This window comes from Hevea brasiliensis, chromosome 18 (assembly GCF_030052815.1).
Source record: "Hevea brasiliensis isolate MT/VB/25A 57/8 chromosome 18, ASM3005281v1, whole genome shotgun sequence".
Lineage (NCBI taxonomy): Eukaryota > Viridiplantae > Streptophyta > Magnoliopsida > Malpighiales > Euphorbiaceae > Hevea > Hevea brasiliensis.
The window spans coordinates 38,013,114-38,033,810 of NC_079510.1; the positions used below are offsets into that span (position 1 = coordinate 38,013,114).

At 26.0% G+C, this 20,697-nt stretch overlaps 2 protein-coding genes across 2 annotated transcripts; both read left to right on the forward strand.

Annotated features, from left to right (window-relative positions):
- Positions 1-877: 877 nt before the first annotated feature.
- On the forward strand, positions 878-7,139 carry LOC110662885 (glucose-6-phosphate 1-dehydrogenase, cytoplasmic isoform). Its single transcript, XM_021822033.2, has 15 exons — positions 878-1,130; positions 1,386-1,471; positions 1,893-1,953; positions 2,060-2,246; positions 3,355-3,512; positions 3,595-3,663; positions 3,917-3,975; positions 4,307-4,343; positions 4,686-4,757; positions 5,039-5,186; positions 5,352-5,447; positions 5,781-5,851; positions 6,299-6,414; positions 6,572-6,617; positions 6,701-7,139. Exons 1-15 carry the CDS (start codon positions 957-959, stop codon positions 6,866-6,868), a joined length of 1,548 nt encoding a protein of 515 aa, XP_021677725.2. The 5' UTR covers positions 878-956; the 3' UTR covers positions 6,869-7,139.
- A 6,655-nt stretch (positions 7,140-13,794) lies between these two features.
- On the forward strand, positions 13,795-17,566 carry LOC110662884 (F-box protein SKIP14). The gene is made up of 2 exons (XM_021822032.2): positions 13,795-14,653; positions 16,188-17,566. The coding sequence occupies exons 1-2, from the start codon at positions 14,291-14,293 to the stop codon at positions 16,752-16,754; spliced, it is 930 nt and encodes a 309-aa protein (XP_021677724.1). The 5' UTR covers positions 13,795-14,290; the 3' UTR covers positions 16,755-17,566.
- The last annotated feature ends 3,131 nt before the right edge of the window (positions 17,567-20,697 follow it).

Below are 20,697 nucleotides of genomic sequence, written 5' to 3' on the forward strand. Positions count from 1 at the left end.
CTCTCTTGGTCAACATCAGTCGACTTTTTTGGCAGTTGTACGGAATTGATGGGAACGCTAGCACTCCTTGTATTTATATTGTTGTATTTTCATTTGTGGCCCTCACCTTTCATGATTTTACATTTTGACTCGAGATGATAATTTTCACTTCCATTCTGCACTATATATATTTTTTTTTAATAAACTTCGCTAAATAGAATTAAAATATATATTTATTAAAACTAAAAATATTTAATCAATTATCGATTATAATAGAATTAGCTAAAAAAAATATAGTTTATATTTATTAATTAATAAATATTAATAAAAATATATATTTATAATTTTTGTATTTATAAAAATAATAAAAATAATTTAATATTAATAAAATAATAATTATTATAAAATCATAAAATAATTATAAATTATATATTACTAATAAAAATATATTTATATAATTATTAACAGAAATTCAATTAGCTTGATTAATTTATTTATCAAATCTAAAACAACAAAATTAATAACTAAAAATAAAAATTTTAAAAATTATTAATAAAATCAAATTAATCAAATGTATTTTATTAAAATAATTGAATTAAATCAATTCAGTTTTTCAATTATAATTGAATAATGTAGCCTATTAATTTCTAATTTATTGGTTATTATTGAATGATGCAGCCTACTAATTTCTAATTTATTACCTGTCAACAGTGAAGATAATTATCCAATGCAGAATTTCCCATCTCACTGGAGCAGCTTATTTCTGATAAATACTAAAATCAATAATGGGATGCAGTTGAAATAGTTTATGCAGAGATGGGCACAAGTTGAAATAATAGGAAACACAAGGAGATCGTGTGAAACAAGCATCTCATGTTTTGTTTATGCCAAAGCAGATCAGGGGAACCTCACTTCTTTGCTTATATATTTCAGGAAGCTAATTCTTAATTAGAAGACTCTGTGTATAGAGGTAGAAAATGGGTTCGGGTCAGTGGTTAATGGAGAAGAGATCTAGTTTAAGAAGCGATTCATTTTCTAAAGAATTTGAGAATGTGCCTGAAACTGGCTGCCTCTCAATTATTGTGCTTGGTGCCTCTGGTGATCTTGCCAAGAAGAAGACTTTCCCTGCTCTCTTCAATCTTTACCGTCAGGTATAGCGATAATTCTTTGCTATTGTGATGTGGAATTAGGAATTTTCTCGTTGGGTGTTTTCTTTTTTGGATTTGGAACTGAAATGCTATTGATCTATTTATCTTCTATTATTCAATTGTACTTGCTAATTGATGTTGAAGACGGTCTACGTGGCGGATATTTCATGATTCTTCGATTCATCAGGACATATTCATTTTTGTTTTGGCTGGTGATCAGCTAAAGTTCGATCATCTGTTTGTTGGGGGTGTTTGCAGGGTTTTCTGCAATCACATGAAGTTCATATTTTTGGGTATGCAAGGACTAAGATTTCAGACGACGAGCTCAGAAGTCGTATTTCTGGGTGAGATTTCTTGTCATTTTATTTGTTCACGAGTCTTCTTCCTAGCTTGCATGAGTGATTAGTGTGCGTTTTAACAATCTTCTGGGTATCATTCATAGTGGGCAAGGTAAAAAAAGGTTTTTCATTGTTGTATGATTTCTATTTTCGAGCTTATCTTTCGCACTGAACATAATAGGGAGGTAGAGGTAGTAGGAAGTAGAAAGCCGTACTTAATGGCAGCTGCTTGCTATTATTAACTTATTTGTTTCTTTGTGAGATTATGTTTGTTCATCTGCCATTTTCAGTACGATCATATTTTCCTTTCCATTTAACACGATCCTTTTATCAGCTCTCTTCAATTGTGTTTTTGAAATGTCAATTTTCAAATTTAGATGACTATTTCAAATAATAGGATTTAATTCGCATTGAGAAATAATTGCAGATATCTTTGCAAAGATGCTTCACCTGGGCACTCAGAAGACGTATCAAAGTTCTTACAGTTGGTTCGTTTAGTCTTTTTCTTCATTGTTATTCTGTTGTATTTTCCTGCCTACCTGCCTGCCTGCCTGTCTGCAGTATTAATGTGCTAATGCTTTTGTAATCTTGTAGATCAAATATGTAAGTGGTTCTTATGATACTGAGGAGGGTTTTCAGCTGTTGGATAAGGAAATTTCAGAGCATGAATTAGCCAAAAATAGTGCAGAAGGATCATCTCGAAGACTATTTTATTTTGCACTTCCACCATCAGTATATCCAGTTGTCTGCAAGATGATAAAAAAATGTTGCATGAATAAATGTAAGTTTTGCTGATTTAATCCGGTTGGTTTCACAGAAAGCAATTTGTTGGTGGAAATGTTTTCTAGGATAATAATTTATGTTCTCTTGTTTGGTTAAAATACTAAAAATCAATTGATTTTTTTTTTTCTTGAAATTAGGTGTAATGGAGATTTTAATTTAATTTCAATAAATAAGACTGTATAAATGTATTGACTTTTATGAGCACTTGATATTTTTCTGTTATAGTTAAATATGAGACAAAATTTTACCAGAAAAAAAAAAGATAAATTTTGGTTTTGATGCTGGTCTCAAGGGGTTGTGGTGATGGCTGGAGATGATAGGTGGACTGATGAGTACATGCTTATATGATGTTTCTTATAAATTCCTTTTCTGGATATCATTTTTGGAATGGGAATATTGAAGTTGCCTTACATTTTCACCTTTCTGCATTGGCGTAGAGATATTTCCGAACTGTACTTGCAAGTCCAATCATCAGACAGTTGAAACTGGGTTGCCCACTGATGTGTTCAACCATCATAGAGTTTGCTTTTGCTAGAGAACCTCAATTTATGTTTCTTGTTTTGTTTGTCCCTCAATTTCAAATAACAAACATGCACTTCAATGACCCAGGAAGAATAATCAAAGATTGAAGTTGCCATTCTACTTTTCTTCAGCAGCATGGATTAAAAATATTTATTTTTCATTCACTAGCATGACAAGAACATCAATTTTTAATGGTTGCGATACTTCATCGGGTGTTCTAACTTCTAAGTATAACGAGAACAGCGTTCAGAAACTTAATTTTACATAATATTTAAATATATATGACTAAGGTGGTAATTATGACTCTGTATTAGCAAATATAATAATGAGACCTCTGAATTTCTTTGTTTATGTCATGTATCATTCTTCTTTGTTGTTTTGATTTTCCATGATAATCTGCATAGCATAGTCACATATTACAAGTTTACAATGAAAATTCATGTTCCTCTGAGCTAGAGGTTATGGTCAAACAATCGGCATTTAATTACTCCAATGATATGCTTGCATCTTATGGTCCCTGAAACTCTAGAACAGAATATCTAATCTTGCTTTTTATGAATGCCGCCTCTCATGATCCTTTCCAGCTGATCTTGGTGGCTGGACTCGGATTGTTGTTGAAAAGCCCTTTGGCAAGGATTTGGAATCTTCAGAACGACTTAGTGCTCAGATTGGAGAGTTGTTTGAGGAACCGCAAATTTATCGCATTGATCACTATTTGGGAAAAGAATTGGTGCAGAACATGGTAAGACATGTAAATAAGTGCCTTATCATTTTTCATCTTGGTTTGGTGACTGATTTATCTCTTTGTTGCTTGAATTTTGTAGTTGGTACTTCGTTTTGCAAATCGCCTCTTTCTACCTCTTTGGAATCGTGACAACATTGCCAATGTACAGGTGAGAATCTTTCTTTGAGTCAATCTGTTCTAAATGTGTTTAAAAAGGTAGTGCAAGTAGTTTGTGTGTACCAAATAAATATATGTAACCATGCTGATGCTGATAAGGTTAGGATAGTTATGAATTTATAATTATCAATGATTGTCTCTGCACATGAATGAGAGTCTTTTTTGTCAAGTGTATCTGTGGTTATTTCATGGCAATAACATTTTCATAAATCTTAATCTGTATCTCCTTGGATCATATTTGGCAGATTGTATTCCGGGAGGATTTTGGAACTGAAGGACGCGGCGGATATTTTGATGAATATGGGTATGCTTCATAAATGATTGCTTCCCAAATGTTCTATAGAGCTAGATCTCTTAGCAAAGAATCGATTTTTCTCCTTGCATAGTTTTTTAATTTAATGTTATATTTAGATTTGAATTGTTGAGGCTCCCCCTTTTTAAATATTTCTGTATGCAACTTAAATTCATATATTCAAAATAAATATGTGGATTATATATTTGCAACTTAATTTAGTGTCATATAATTGCATTATTTTTGAAAAAAATAATTTATGTTTTTGACCTTTTTGTGTGTTTTATATTTAGAAAATTAAGAAGTTTTCATTATTAATTGTCTTTTGCTTTTTTCTCTGCAGAATTATCCGTGACATTATTCAAAACCACCTATTGCAGGTAAGGGCCATAATATTAAACTAAAATATAATTTAATAATGCTTTCTTTGAAGTGTACATTAAACTTCATATGGGAGAAACCATTTTTGTTGGAGTGTTTGGATATTGAAAAATCATTTATTTTTTTGTGTTATGTAAAATAATTCAACTGTGTGCTTGGATTTTCTTGGGTAGGTAACTCATAAAAACTTGAGACCAAGTCTTCTGTTGGTCAATGTCCCAATATTCTATAATTTCTTTTTTCCAACAGTATCATGCATGAGAAAAAAATAGAAGAGAATGAAAAGTAAAGAAATTGTCTTTTTGCCTGACCGATTTGTTACTTTTCTAAATGAACATCAGGTTCTTTGCCTAGTTGCCATGGAGAAACCTGTATCTCTAAAGCCTGAGCACATTCGAGATGAGAAAGTGAAGGTGTGTATCACTCCACTAATTCAAAGTATCAGCAGCATTATATTTTTCATCTTCCAAAAGATATGGCCTGAGATCCCTTCAATACTAGTAGATCCTGAACCAAGAGGTTGGTTCCATAAGGGATTACAAGAACTTTTGTGGACTTAACTGTATGGATTTTCCCAAGAACTCTGATATAATCTCCCATGAAGACACCTCATCTTCCTTCAGAGTTTGATGCTATAGGTTCTAAACATGTTATGTCCATTTCATGCCAATTCCTATTACATGGTGAAATTCAGGTTCTTCAATCAGTACTTCCAATCAAAGATGAAGAGGTTGTGCTTGGACAATATCAAGGCTATAGGGATGATCCAACAGTTCCTGACCATTCAAACACCCCGACATTTGCGACTGTTGTTCTGCACATACATAATGAAAGATGGGAGGGTATCATTTACCTCGTGATTCTTCAATTGTTTTATTCTGACTATTAGACTTGATTTCTGAATTTGCCACTTGAAACTTTATGTACATTGTTGCTTGTCAGATTGATCAAATCAAAACCCTGATTTCAATTTGTTCTAGCTGCTAACTGTACAGTTTGTTTTTCAGGTGTTCCTTTCATTCTAAAGGCAGGGAAAGCCTTAAACTCAAGAAAGGCAGAGATACGGGTTCAATTTAAGGATGTTCCTGGTGATATATTCAAATGTATGACACTGGAACTTTAGAATTCTACATTACTAGGCTTCTTCATTTTCTTGCTTCCAGTGAACCTTTTCTGCGGTTTATGTGAAATTTGGATGTAGGAAGTAACAATACAATCTGACTATAGAAAATTACAGTGGCTCATATGCAGAATAGTTCTTCATGTGTGGATGCATTGTAATTAGTTTTATCTCAAAACTTTTTTACATTTATGACTAATTATAGCTGCTTATAGCTGCTGGGCTGCTGCAGTATTCTTTATTTTGGTCTGCATGTGTTTTTGGCTTAGGCGTATTCCTTTTTGCTTTGTTGCTTGACTTGTGTCTTGTGATTTAGGTAAAAAGCAAGGAAGAAATGAATTTGTAATACGCCTGCAACCCTCAGAAGCTATCTACATGAAACTTACGGTATGTATGTAACTGGTATTTTATGCAATGCATTTTTTTGCATCCAGAACTGAATGTATGTTTTGTCTGCTGGAATACTTGAGCTGTAGATTCTTGTGGATGGTTCTAGAGACTTGTCCTTCTATATATTCCTAAATTTGATCCACAGTAGAAAAATAAAATCTCAAGTATGAGGTTGCCACAGCTGTGTCTCACTCGCATTAATCATTTTGTTGTGCCTGTCATTAGACTATTGTCTTTTACCCGCTACATCTGTAATAAAAATCAAATACTTGATTATGTGCTCTTGAGATACAACATCATGTATTCTTTGAAGAAAAATACCAATGCGTCCGACCCTGGATAAGATAAATCGAGTTTAATGGAATTTTTAAGCTATGAAGACAGTAACTAGAGAAATTTGATCAGTCTTTGTACTTATTCTCTGAATTGCTGTCTTCCATGCAGGTCAAGCAGCCTGGGCTGGAGATGTCAACTGCTCAAAGTGAACTGGACTTGTCGTACAGGCAACGATATCAAGGGGTTACCATTCCGGAGGCTTATGAGCGCTTGATTCTTGACACGTATGCTTCCTATATATATATATATATATATATATATGCCTTGGAAGTTCAAAGAACTTAGAAGGCTATTATAAGCTAAAACACAAAGATAAAATTTATAATTTTAGTGCAAAATTTACAGCAACACTGATAATGAGAATGGAATTTGATTCTACAGAATAAGAGGTGATCAGCAGCATTTTGTTCGCAGAGATGAGTTGAAGGTAAAAGTTGTTTCAACCGAAGTATATTTATTTGGCTGAAATGATTTCTTCAAAATTTGATGGTTGCACCATTCAATCATCAGGCAGCATGGGAGATCTTTACACCTCTTCTGCATAGGATCGACAATGGTGAAATGAAGCCAATCCCATATGAGCCAGGCAGCCGAGGTCCTGCAGAAGGGGATGAACTGCTGGCAAAAGCTGGTTATGTTCAAACACACGGATATATCTGGATTCCTCCCACACTATAGAAATGCAGCATTTTGGTGGATAACCCATTATCTAGTTCCCATTCCAGTTAGGGTTTCCCACGAGCCCGTCTAATGAATCTATCATACCTAATCTAGTAATCCTACCTATCTATGCTTCAGTGTACCACAGTCCACAACCTTATGCTTCTAGTTTGTTGAGAGAATTTCATGTAAGCTTTGATCAACTGCCACCCAGAATACAAAATCTGTTGTCTGTATAATAAGTTTCCGGCAGAATAAAATTGTGAAATAAGTGTGGAGTTCGAGAATATATTGGCTTCCTTTGAAATAAATATTTACAAGAAAATAATTCAATTGCATGTTTATTTGATTTTTATTTCTTTTATTTTTTTAAATTAAAAAAATTGTAATTCTTTCATCGATAAAAAAAAATTAATTAAATTGAATTAAATTCTTATAAAATTTTAATTTTCAAATGGAAGGATTAAGTTTTTAGTTTGTTTTTGAACTCAAATTCAAGCGGAAGCAGGATCATGTAATTGTTTATGTTTAACAAGGGATCTGAAAATGATTTTCTTATTTGAACTCTGCAAAATGAAATCATGCAAAATTGCCGACCATAAAATCAACTCAGAGATTGGATCAGAAATTTACAGTATTCCCTGTTTGTGGGATCAAAGTATTCTGCAGTGCTCATCCAGAGGAATGAACTCTGGTCTATACCTCTGCAATGTAAAGCGATCACACCAAATACATATATACACAATATATATATATATATATATATATATATATATATATATATATATATATATATATATATATATATATATATAGAACGGACATTGTAATGCATTAAATTTAAAATATATATTATAAAAATATATAATTTATTTTTTATGTTTAATTATATATAAATATTTTAATTATATTAAAATTATATAATACATGTTAACAAATACAAAAAATATGTGTAAAATTAATTTTAGCTTTATTTTTTTTATTTCGTACATCAACTTAAATGATAAAATAAGTTTGATCTAATTCAATTATGTCTTTACAATATTATTTGTTTATTTTTATTATTATCAATATTAATTTTTTTTCAAATTATAATATTTTAAACTGTGCATACTTCTTATTTAAAATTTTACGGTAACAAATAATAATAATAATAATAATAATAATAATAATAATAATAATAATAATAATAATATATCAATATTTGTCCTTTATAAATGTAAAAGACTATACGTAAAATGTGGTATAATGCTAATTGTATAATATTAATTTTCGGCAAAAATATAATTATAAAAGGTTAAATGGAAAAAAAATAAAAATAAAATTTTTATATTAATTATTAATTTTAATCAAAATTTTTAATTTTATCAATTTGATTATAAACTTTTCGTATTTTCAATTTTTGCATTGAGTTTAAGTAAAAACAGTTAAAATTTATCGGTCTTTTTAATTTTATTAATTTATTCAGTAATTTTAACATTTTATGACTTTTAGCAAATTTATATTAATAGATAAATATAATAATTAAATAATTTATTTAATATTATTATTTTAATTTTTAATGTGTTCTCACTTTCTTTTTACTTATAATTTTAATTCACGTATTTTTCATCGTTTATGTCGATTTTAAAGGCTCATAAATTAAAAAAAAAATCAAATATTTAAACTTAAAATATGTATAAATAATATAACAAAAGAAATCTACAACTTTCAAAAAGATAAATATTTATAAAATAAGTGCACGGACACATGAAAAAAAAGATAAATTAATTAAAATAATATTTTATTTAATTTATTAAAATAATATTTTATTCATTTAAGAATAATTACTAAAATTGATAAAAAAAAGAGCTAATATTGACAATATAAAGCAAATATTTGAATTATTTTTGTCAATTGAATCATCCAATTAAGTTAATTGTGAAATTAGAAATTAAACAATTTAGAGATTAAATAAATAAAACTAAAATGTTTGGATAAAAATGAAAAAGTTAAAAAAATTTATTTTATTAGTAATTTAATCAGATATAAAATAATTGAAATAGTATAAATATATAAATTAAATGATATATGTTCTGGCAAATCACATATTTCGTATAGTAGAATTTCTTTTACTTTCTATACAGTAAATAAATTATAATTAAAGTTAGATTTAAAAGTTTATAATTCTAAAATTTTTGAAAATAAATAAATTTAATAATATATGTTTTGTCAAATGGTTTTATATTTTAATACGCATTATTATTATAGTTAATATTTTTTTAAAATGTTATTATTTCAATGTATATTTTTATAATATTAATTATAATTATATCATAATTTAAGAATGCTTTGAGATTAGAATTAAAATTTTGTTTAAGATTATAATTATTTTTAAAAAAGAATGATTAAATTAAAATTTCTATTGAGATGCATTGCAAATTTTGTTAAGTAAAACTGAATTGGTACATAATTTTTATTCATTAATTTATTTTTTTTAAATTAATTACTTAGTTTATGAAATTTTGTGGAGAAGACTTCTTCTTGGAATAGAGAAGACTTCTCACACTTAATTAAAATTATATTTTAATTAATTAATTAATTAATATAATTTGCATAAAAAATAGTCATTAAATAGAATTCAACTTAGTTAAGGATTTATATTCAATTAATTAATATTATTTATAAAATTTTCCATTATGTATAGATAAAAAATTAGTTGTTAAATAGAATTTGACTTAATTAAGGATTAATATTCTAATCAAGTTATGACAATATTTTTTTTTCTTTTATTTTACCATTGCTTTTTTTTAATTATTAACTTAATTATATTTAAATTGATATTTATTGATTAAAAAATTTAAATTTATATAAATTCTAAGTTATTTTAAATAATAAATTATTTTATATAGACATGAATGCATAGATATCATTATAAATCGATTATAAAATAATTATATTTTTTATTTTTTAATTTTTAATTTTAATTAATTACTTCTTATAAAATTTTATATTTAACTAAAGTTATAATATAAATATAACTAAAAATTTTAAATTTATATAAATTTTAAATTTATTCATATATTAAAATTAATTTAAATAATAAAAATATAGTTATAGTTAATTTAAAGAATAGTGGGCATTTTTGACGAAGCAAATATTTCCTCTCCCCCTTCCCAATATATATATATATATATATATATATATATATATAAGTCGCTGTCTTGTTAATAGTTCTCTTAATTAAGTAGAAAGAGACTTATTGAAAGCTTAATGTCGAAGCTTTAATAACTCGTACGGTAGCATATTTAAAGAGTAACGGGCACCCATATATAAGCAGCCATGTTCACCAAGAATGTGCTTTTTATTTTTTCTGTGAAAAAAAAAAACAATATGGACAATATTGTTCCTTATGTTCCTTTACTCTTTTCTTGTAATCACACTATTCCATTCAACCCAAGTATAGAATGTGTGACAAGTAGGGGTGTGTAAATGGTCGGTTTGATTTTGAATCAAATCGAACCGATAAAATTAAAAATTAAAAATAAAAAGTTTTAAAAATTGAATCAAACTGATTAATAAGAGAAAATCAAATCGAACTAAACTAATAAATTAAATCGATCAAACTGAATTTTATAAAATTTCATATTATCAACATTAAATCTAAATAACAAAAACATAAAAACAAAAAAAAATTAGAAATCAAAAGTCAAAAATCTTAGGGGTCGGTTCGATTTTCTTTTATTTTTCTTGATATATATAGAAACTATTAATATATATATATATATATATATATATATATATATATATATATATATTAATAATTTCGGTTCAGTTCGATTTTTTTTTATTTTTTGTGAAAATAATTAAACCGATTAATCGAAATTATAAAAAATTATAAATCAAACCAAACCAATTGAATTTTAAAACTGAACCAATTGAACTAAATTAATTCGATTCGATTCACTTTCTTCCATAATGGTAAATTTACATTCTTAATTTGATTTAAAAACAATTTTTTTTTTACATTGATGTTAGAAAATTTGCAAATAATAAGAATAAATAAAATGGAGATTAAATTCAATATCTAAATAAAACTATTGTTTCTTTCAAAATTTCTTATGATTCAATTACGTACCTTAATCATCTAATTAAAATCTTCATAGTTTCCCCTTATTAATTAGACATACATGTCTCATTTGATAACGACTTTTAAAATAACGTTTAGTATTTTGACGTTTATTTATACTATTTAGTGATATAATGTTTATACTAATTTGTAGATATTGAGATAGCGTTTTGACTAGGCCAATAAAATTGTATCACCATTTATACATTTAAAGCTAATCAAACAGTTATTTTTATTAAACACTTCTACTTTAATACCTATATAAACAACTAACCACTAACAACTAATATCTAATAGTTAACAATTAATAAAACAGCTGATAGCTACTAAAATAGCTGATAGCTAGTAAAACGGTTAATATTGCCGAACAAGACCTTAGGCCATACTTGGTAACAGAAGATAGCGTTTAGTGTTTTTGTTTGTCATAACACAATCGCTTTTATTTATATTGTTCAGTGTTATAGTATTTATACTAGTGTTTAAAGATTAAAGTATTGATTTATGAATGTTATTCCTCCTAAATTTTAGAAAATGAGAAAGTGTTTTGATTAAAATCAATAAAATAATTCAACTATTTTTACATTTAACTAGTAATTGAATTGCTATTTTTACTAAATATATTTACTTCAAATCATTATATAAATAATTAATCACTAATAATTAATTATTTAATAACTAATGGCTAGTTAAACAGTTAGCATAAATAACAATTATTAAAATAACTAATATTATCAAATAGATCCAAAATAAAATTATTTTTTTTATCTCAGAATTCATTATTTTTTAGCCAAAATATTAAGTCCCCATTTTATAAGGAAAAAAAAAAAGTGTGAATATTCATCTAGAATTTCTTGACACAACAATAAATGATTTTACCAATTAGTTAATAGATGAATTGACATTTCGTTTAAAATATTAAATTACAATAATCTAACTTCCAAAAGTACAATAAATCTCTTCAAGATTTATGTTAATTAAATCATGATTAATACAATAAATAAGCCATAATATCTATTAACCATACCCTTCTATTAAAATCATTGCGTTGGCACTTTAATTATAACTTAAATATATTTTATATATCTATTTGGGATACTTAGATTGTAATTTAATCCAAATTATGCCAAGTTGATATTGAAATTAAATGATAAAAAATTCACATCTCAACTCACAAATTCAATCAATCAATTCAATTTAATTTTTTGGATTGCCTTGATTATCATAATCAATTAAAAAGATAAGAGTAATATTAGAGCAGGTAGAATGTCATCATAAAAAAATTAAGAACTCTCATCTTTGGATCTCCTAATTTGTATAATTATTTAATTTACTATCTAAATAATAATATCAAGCTAATAAATTAAATATTATTATTGAAAATAATAAAATTTAAGAAAAAAAAAACTAACTTGTATTTTTTTTAATAATTCAATGGCTAATCATTATTTCAATAACATTGTATCTATTTCATAATGTTTTAATTTTAATCCTTTATTTGAAAATTAAAATTTTATAATAATTTAATTTAATTAATTTCTTTTTAATCAATTCTCATATTTGAAATGAAATAATTCAATTATTTTTAACTTATCAAAATTTAATTCTTACAAGTTCAAAAAAAAATTCAATTTAATGGCTAGTAATATCTTGTTCCATAATAATTTTAATTTTTTTAAAAAATTAAATATAAAAATAAAGTATAAAATTTTTTATTAATAAGATGATATTATGGACTAAGTTTTATACACTATCTAAAGACCTATAATAGAAATAAAGGATTAATATTAGTTGTAATCACAATATCATAAATAAAATTTAATTATAGATGATAAAAGCATTAAATAATATTCAATGTTATTAATTAATGGCAATTCAATGGGATCATTCTAATTAATCACCCTCACAATTTTCACCCATGGCATGCCTAAACTCAAGAAAAGAAAAATTAAGGCATAAAAATAAATTAAATCTCTATTTACTTTTGCTCAATCTATTTTAATTGAATTACTCATACTTAGTTAACATTAATCCAACTTAAACATTAATATATTTTAATTGCATTATTCATATTTATAAAATCTCAATGATTTATATCAAATTTCTCTTTTCCCACAATTTGACATTGGAGAACAATAAAGGCATATTTATTAAAAAAGTTTAATTTAACTTATTTTTTATTTAAATTAATTTAAAAGTTTCAATATAAGTTTAATTTAGCTCAGAAATTAAAATTTATGAATTAAATTTCTTAATTTTTTATTTAAATAAAAAAACTTAATTTCTTAATTTGAGTCTACAAATTAATATGTTTAATTTTATAATTTTTTTTGGATTAAACTGAGTTTTAATTAAAATTTTTAAATAAATTGAATAAAAAATTAAAATAAATTAAATTAAACTTTCTCGATAAGCGTATTAAATTTTAAGTTAAATAATATAAAATATTTAAAAATAATTAAAAAATAATTTTAACCTTCTTAATATTTTATTTTCATATTTTAAGAAGTAAATTAAAATATTCCTAAAATCAACTTAGTTATTTTATTTTTCCAAAATATTAATGTCTAAATAAATTAAAAATAAATAAAAGGACTCAGAGTGTTTAATGAAACTAAATTTTATAGACTTTTTAATTTATTTTTTAAAATAAAAAATAACAATAAATATAAATATAAAACCTAGGTTGATTAATGTGACAACAATTTTTGACCGAATATTGTTAAGAATAGACCGTTGGATCATATTCGCAGCATCCACAAAATCCAATCCAACGGCTAGAAAAGGTTGAGTGGATCTTTAGGCTGACTTGTACGCGGAATTAAATATCCTAAGAACCACAGAAAACAATAGCTGGGACTGTGTGACCTCGCATTGCCTCACCCTACCCACCTAAATTTCCTACAGAGGAGGAGGAGCTCTCGACGGATGGGATCAGCTGAACTTGGGTTTCGCTGCGCACGTGTTCTCTGCTCCTCTCCCTTGTCTCTTCTCTTTGCTAAATTTAGCTAACACACACTCTCTCCCTCCCCTCTGTTTTCTGGTTTTTGTTCTTGCTCTATGAATTTTTCATGGATGGGTCAAATCTTTGAATTGAATCTCAATCTCTTTTGTCTAAGATTCCTTTGAAAAAACCAACAATTTTTTAAGTAGTAATGGTTTTTGGTTTTGTTCTCCTAATCTGCTTTGGTTTTCTTTTCATTCTATGTGAAGGATTTATCGCTAATTACACGTCTTCCTTCTGCTTTTCTTACTAGTATTCCATTCCCAGAAAACCCTTTTGTGTTGGTTTGGAGTTTTTATAATTATATACGCGTGTTGAGTTCTTTCTTGCAATGGAAAAGAATTTGGATTTTGTTGGTGACGATAAAACTGAATTGGTAGGTGGATTATTGCAAGATGAAGGAGGTGAACCCCATGATGCTCTGTTTTTTGCTCTGGGTTATCTAGGTGTGAAGGACCTCCTTACTACTGGGAGGGTCTGCAGATCCTTGCGGAATGCTGTTAGAGGCGATTCTCTCCTGTGGAAGAGTATTCATATAGATCAGCCGCTAAGCGTGAAAATAACTGATGAGTCTCTTATCAAATTAACTAATAGGGCTCAAGGTATTATGGAATGCTTGAGTCTAGTGGAATGCATTAAAATAACTGACAATGGGTTGAAGGAAGTGCTTGAAAGCAATCCGAAGTTAACCAAGGTCAGTATTTCTGGCGTATTAAGCTTTCTTTAATAAATCTTTAGAATTAAGGGTTGTTGTGTTGTATGCATGTTTATCGTGGATGAACTTTCTCTTTTTGAGATGCTTTCGTGTAGATCAAGAATTGTTGGATGTCAAATTGAAATACTCTGTCAATTTCTATGGATTTCTTTTTTTGGCAATCGATCATTGTGCTTTAGGTAATATTAGCATAACAAAACGACTAAGTTTACTGCATCATGCATTTGAATTTTGATGTGATAATTTATGTTTTTTAATTCAAAATTTTATGCACAATGATTGCAATTGAATTAATTTTTAAATTTGAAGTTTGAAATTAGAATCAGCAATCTTATTCTATTTGCTTTGGTACATATTGGCAATTTTTTTACATTCCATGCAAATTAGAAGTGACATCTCACTCTATATATAGTTATTGGTTGGTTAATTTGAGAGCATTTGCATCACCTCTCGTTCTCTCTATATCTATCTATTATTGGCTATGTTTAGTATACCCTTAATGATGACAAATTTAAAGATTCATTATGTTCACTCAGCTAAGTATGCTACACATCTTATTTTAAGGATTTTGCCACCTTGTTGTGAACATTTATCTTGGGTGGATGGGCCTAAAAAGAGCAAATTCTTCATGTGAGATGGGTACAAAATTGGGTTCTGTTTCTATGTTAGTATTTTAAAGCACTGAGTAAGGAGATACGTGTATAACCTTCTGTCTTGGTGGTTTAGATGAAAAATTTAATAGTTTTGTAATTGGAAGATAAACAAGTTACTGCACAAAACGGACACAATCTTGGCATAAAGTTCTCTTTTTTACGATGAGTAGCTGGTGAGAACTTATCTTGGATAGCTGGCCATAGGTTTCACCACCTTACTATGTGCTTATTGTTTTATAAACATTGTAGAAGTGTTGGTGGAGAAGGGAAAAGGACTAAAAGATTGTTGGAAATTGTTAGATTGTGTGTGTCAAGCTTAAGTTGCCTCAAAGCATCAGGATTTTGTTTTTCAATTTTTTTTTTTATACTTTCTTGGTTTGTCATTTTTTTTTTCTATATTTGCTCCTAGATGATAGATTTTTAAAAGTGCTACAACATTTTAAAATCTTTTCTATAACTAGCCTTTTTCTTCCTTGCACAGATAAAACTAGAAACTAAATAGAGATTGAAAATGGATTTGGATGTAAAATATAAAATCTCACATGACTACTATTCAAATCATATGACCAGTAGGTACACTTCCAAAGCAGTAAAAATCACTTTCCATAAAAATCTTGCACTATTACTGCTCTTCTGACAGACATGCTAGTGACATCATTATACTATATATGGGTTCTCAATTTAATTTATTCGATGTCTGTTTGAAATTACAACAAAATGAATATCTTATTGCATTTGTAATTCTTATTGCTGATTTCCTTATCTTATTGTGCTTGTTTTATTTATAGCCTATAGCTTTGGATCCAATCTGTATAATTTTCCTGCTTTCTGATGTCAAATTTATACTTTTTTTCCTGCAGTTATGTGTGCCAGGATGTGTGAGACTCAGTGTTAACAGTATCTTGTTTAACCTGAGGGTTCTCAAGTCAGCAGGAACACTGAGAATAAAACACTTGAGAATTGGCGGGCTTTCTGGTGTAACAGAAAAGCAGTTTGAAGAGTTGAAGTCCATACTTGGAGCAGATAAACACATGCAACTGAAAGCAAACAAACCACGGTTTTATCATCTAGGACGGTTTTATCTCTCTTCTGATGATGATTGTGCCATTGACATTGAGACATGCCCCAAGTGTCAGAAATTGAGACTGGTTTATGATTGTCCAGCAGAGAGTTGCCAAGGGAAAGATCAAGCTAATCAATCATGTAGGGCCTGCACTATGTGCATAGCACGTTGTATCAATTGTGGATCCTGCATTAAGGATTGCGATTATGAGGAGACCTTCTGTCTAGACTTTATTTGTCTGGTTTGTTTGAAGAAGCTGCTAAGTTGTCAGGAGACAACACCAGAAGCGAAGGGCACTTCCTCTTCTGGGGAGACAGTTGTTCCTAGAGAGATGACATACAAGTTCTGCTTTTATGGTGAATAAAAAGTAAATCCTATAAGCCCATGGCTATGGTCTATTGACATGCTTTCGCAATGTCAAATAGTTGCTTCAAATGTAGGGTTGTGGCAGGCTTTGAAATCCATGGTTACCATGTGTAGTATTCCTCTACTTGTTGGACTAGCTCTTCCTGCGGCTTGATTCATGGTTCAAGTTTGATGTTGCATATGGTGAGCTTTGGCTTGAATTTCTGTGGGCAGCTTACATTGCTTTTATGCTAACATTGATCATGAAGAAAAGATGGAAGAAAGGGGAAGACAAGCTACATTTCTATCAGGGGAAAAAAGGAAGACTGAAAAGAAGTTGGAAAAAATGGTCATGAAGAAAAGGCGAAAAAAAAAAGGTGAATATTTATCAAATTACCAGTTGACGTCTACCTGAATAAATTATATATTTGAGATTTGCTACATTGGCTCTCATCCTGGGAAGGACAATGAAATAGTCATCGGAATTGTTTGCTGGTGTGATCGAACTTTGAAGTGAAATTCGATGCGGCTTGGCCATCAAACTTGAGGCTAAATGCTGCAGATAAGAAGGCGGCTTCTTGTTGAGTAACAATATGGCAGCAAGTGTGGAAGAAAGGATTCTTTTGCAGCAGAGCAGATCGATTAGGCAAAATGCATATTTCCTTTATTGTTGCCCTGTATTCCAGCAAGAACAAGAAGGATCTGATTTCTTTTTTATAAGATCTGCTTGTTAGAATACAAAGCTCTGGACAAGATTTCTAGATCAATTTTGGATTTGTATTCTCTCTCGTTCTAGTCAACTAAATAATATGATGAATGAATTTGACTTGAGCTGATATCTCTGATTATAACTAATTTATTTATAAAATTAATAAATATAAGCAATTAAAAGTTAAATCAAATTTGAGTTTCATTAATTTAATGTTTATAAAGTCCATTAAATTTAGTAAAATTTCACTCAAACATGGCTAATTTCGTGTAATTAGTAATGTGTGTAATTAGTAATGTATAATTGCGCGCGCGCACACACACACACACACACACATATATATATATATATATATATATATATATATATATATTGTAAATTAAATTGAATTATTTTTTAACAAAACTCAAAACTGAATATTCTTTATTCATTGGATTTTGAGAATCAATTTGTTAATCTATATTATATATAAATGAATTTTGAGAATTAATTTGTTAATCGATATTCTATACTCAATGTAAATGTATGAAGGAAAACATTAGTTTTGTTCAAATTGCTCTTATTTTTAAAATTAATCACAATTAAATTTTTATTATTAAATTAATTTTAAAGTTTATATAAGATTAAAATTATTTAATTTAAGAGTTGATATAAATTTAAAATTTTTAATTTAACTTATATTTAACTTCAATTACATATAAAATTTTATAAAAAGTAATTAACTAAAATAAAAAATTAATAAATAAAAAATAAAAAATATTATTAATCTATCTATTAATTAAAATTATATTTTTTATTATTGAAATTAATTTTAGAGTTTATATAAATTTAAAATTTTTAATCTTACTTATACTTAACTTCAACTAAATATAAAATTTTATAAGAAATAATTAACTATAATATGAAATTAATAAAACAAATAAAAAAATATTATTTATCTATCTATTTTTTTGAAAAATATAAAAATACATATTTATAACAATAGATAAATAATTCATCGTCAATAATGCATTTTAAAGCTAATGCATATAAATTCACCCCCTAGTACTATTTAGCGATAAAAATATGTTGCTAATAATTTTAGCAATTAGTGACTCTAAACATTATTTTTGCTAATCTTTTAGCAACAAATAGTTTGTCTAAATCCTTTAAAATGCCAATTATATACTATTCTATATTGTCTCTAATAGCTTTTAACGACAAAATATTTATCACTAAATATCTAATAATTTTATTTTTTAATATTATAATAATTAATATATATTAAAATTTTAATAAAATTTCTACTTTATACTAAAAAAATATATTATAATTCATAATATAGTAATTTTATATTATAATCCTATAAGCATTATTAATTCATTAAAATTTATTTAATTTATTTTAATAAAATTAATAAGTACATATATATATATACATTTAATTAAATAAAAATTTAGTATTAATTACATATTAAAATTAAGACTTTGAATTTTTAATCAAATTCAAGTAGGCGAATTACATTATTGGTCATAAATTAATAATTTTTTAAAATTATTTATAATGATAAAAATATAACTTTAATCAAATTTAAAATTTATTTTTATATATAAACAAATGTTATTTATTTCATTTTTAATAATAATAAAAATAAATAATTTTATATTCTCAAATTATTATTTAATATAATAAATTAAAAATTAAATTGCATAGCAAATTTTAATGAAATTATTATAATTGTATTTTAATTTTGAATAATATAGATAAAAAGAATAAAATTAAACTTATTTAGGTAAATAGAATGAAATTAACACTTATTTTATAATTTTAATAAAATCAATTAAAATTTAAATAAAATTAAAAAAGTTTTTAGAATTTTTTTAATAATTAGTCCTATTTTCAAATTAATTTTATTCTTTATATTAATAAAATATAATAATTTATAAATATATTAAAATTTTTAAAAATTACTATTTACAAAAATTATTTAGTCTCTATTTAAATAATTAATTGTTTCAAATAAAAATAAATTTTAATTTTATTTTAAAATATAACAAAAGTATATAATATCAAATTTAAATACTTATTCATTTCAAATTTTTATCTATTTATATAATTTTTATATTATTATTTAATACCTAAATGACTAAAAAAATTAAAATCTTTATATATTTCTTCAATTTTAGACAAACATCTTAATTTTATCAATTTAATCTAAATCTTTGATATTATTTTCACTTTTAACAATTAGCCTAATTGGATTACTTATTAACAAAAGTAATTCAAATATTTATATACATTATCAATATTAGCTAATTTTTTATTTTTATATCAATTTTAGTTGTTATTCTCAAAATAATATAAAATATTATTTTAATTCATTTATCTATTATTTTGAAAATTATAATTACATATATTTGAGTTTTATTATTTGTTCATATCTTATTTTTAAATATTTTATTTTTTATGCATTAAATTTGAAATAAAATGATAGAAAAGATGTGAATTAAAAGTATAAGTAGAAAGAAAGAGGGAAAAAAATTAAAAATTTAGATAATAATATTAGATATATTATTTATTTATTATTTTTTATCATCGTGAAGTTTGGTAAAATTAATAAAAATACTAAAATTATTGAATGTATTAATAAAACTAAAAGGAGTAGTTAAAATTGATAATAAATAAAAAAATTTAAATTATTTTTGCTAATTAATGAGTTAATTTTTTAAATTAAATTTATTATTAAAATTGAAAACATTTAGCAAGGTTTATAGTTAAATGATATAATTAAAATTTTTTACTAAAATTGATAATTGATATAAAAGTTTTGATTTTTTTTGTCTTTTAACTTTATTTAATTATGTAAATATATGAGTATTTAGAGTTCTACTAAATAATAAAATTAATATATGATATATAACTATAATAATGTATTTTTAAATTATATAATTTAACTTTTCATCAATATATTTACCATATATACTTTTTTGTTTTAATTACATTTTTTTAATTTTTAATTTACCTTACATAGAATTATATATATAAATTAATAAATAATAAAAATTCATTCAATCATTAACCTAATTTTTTACTTATAGTGTTGTATTTTTTTGTAATAATTAATTAATAAATATAAAAATATGAAAGGAAGAATTTACTAAATGATCAAATTATTTTATAATTTTTTAATTTACAATAAATAATATTAACATATTAAAATATTAGCCTTATTATATTTCTTATTTCAAAAATACTTGTAAAAATAACAATCCCA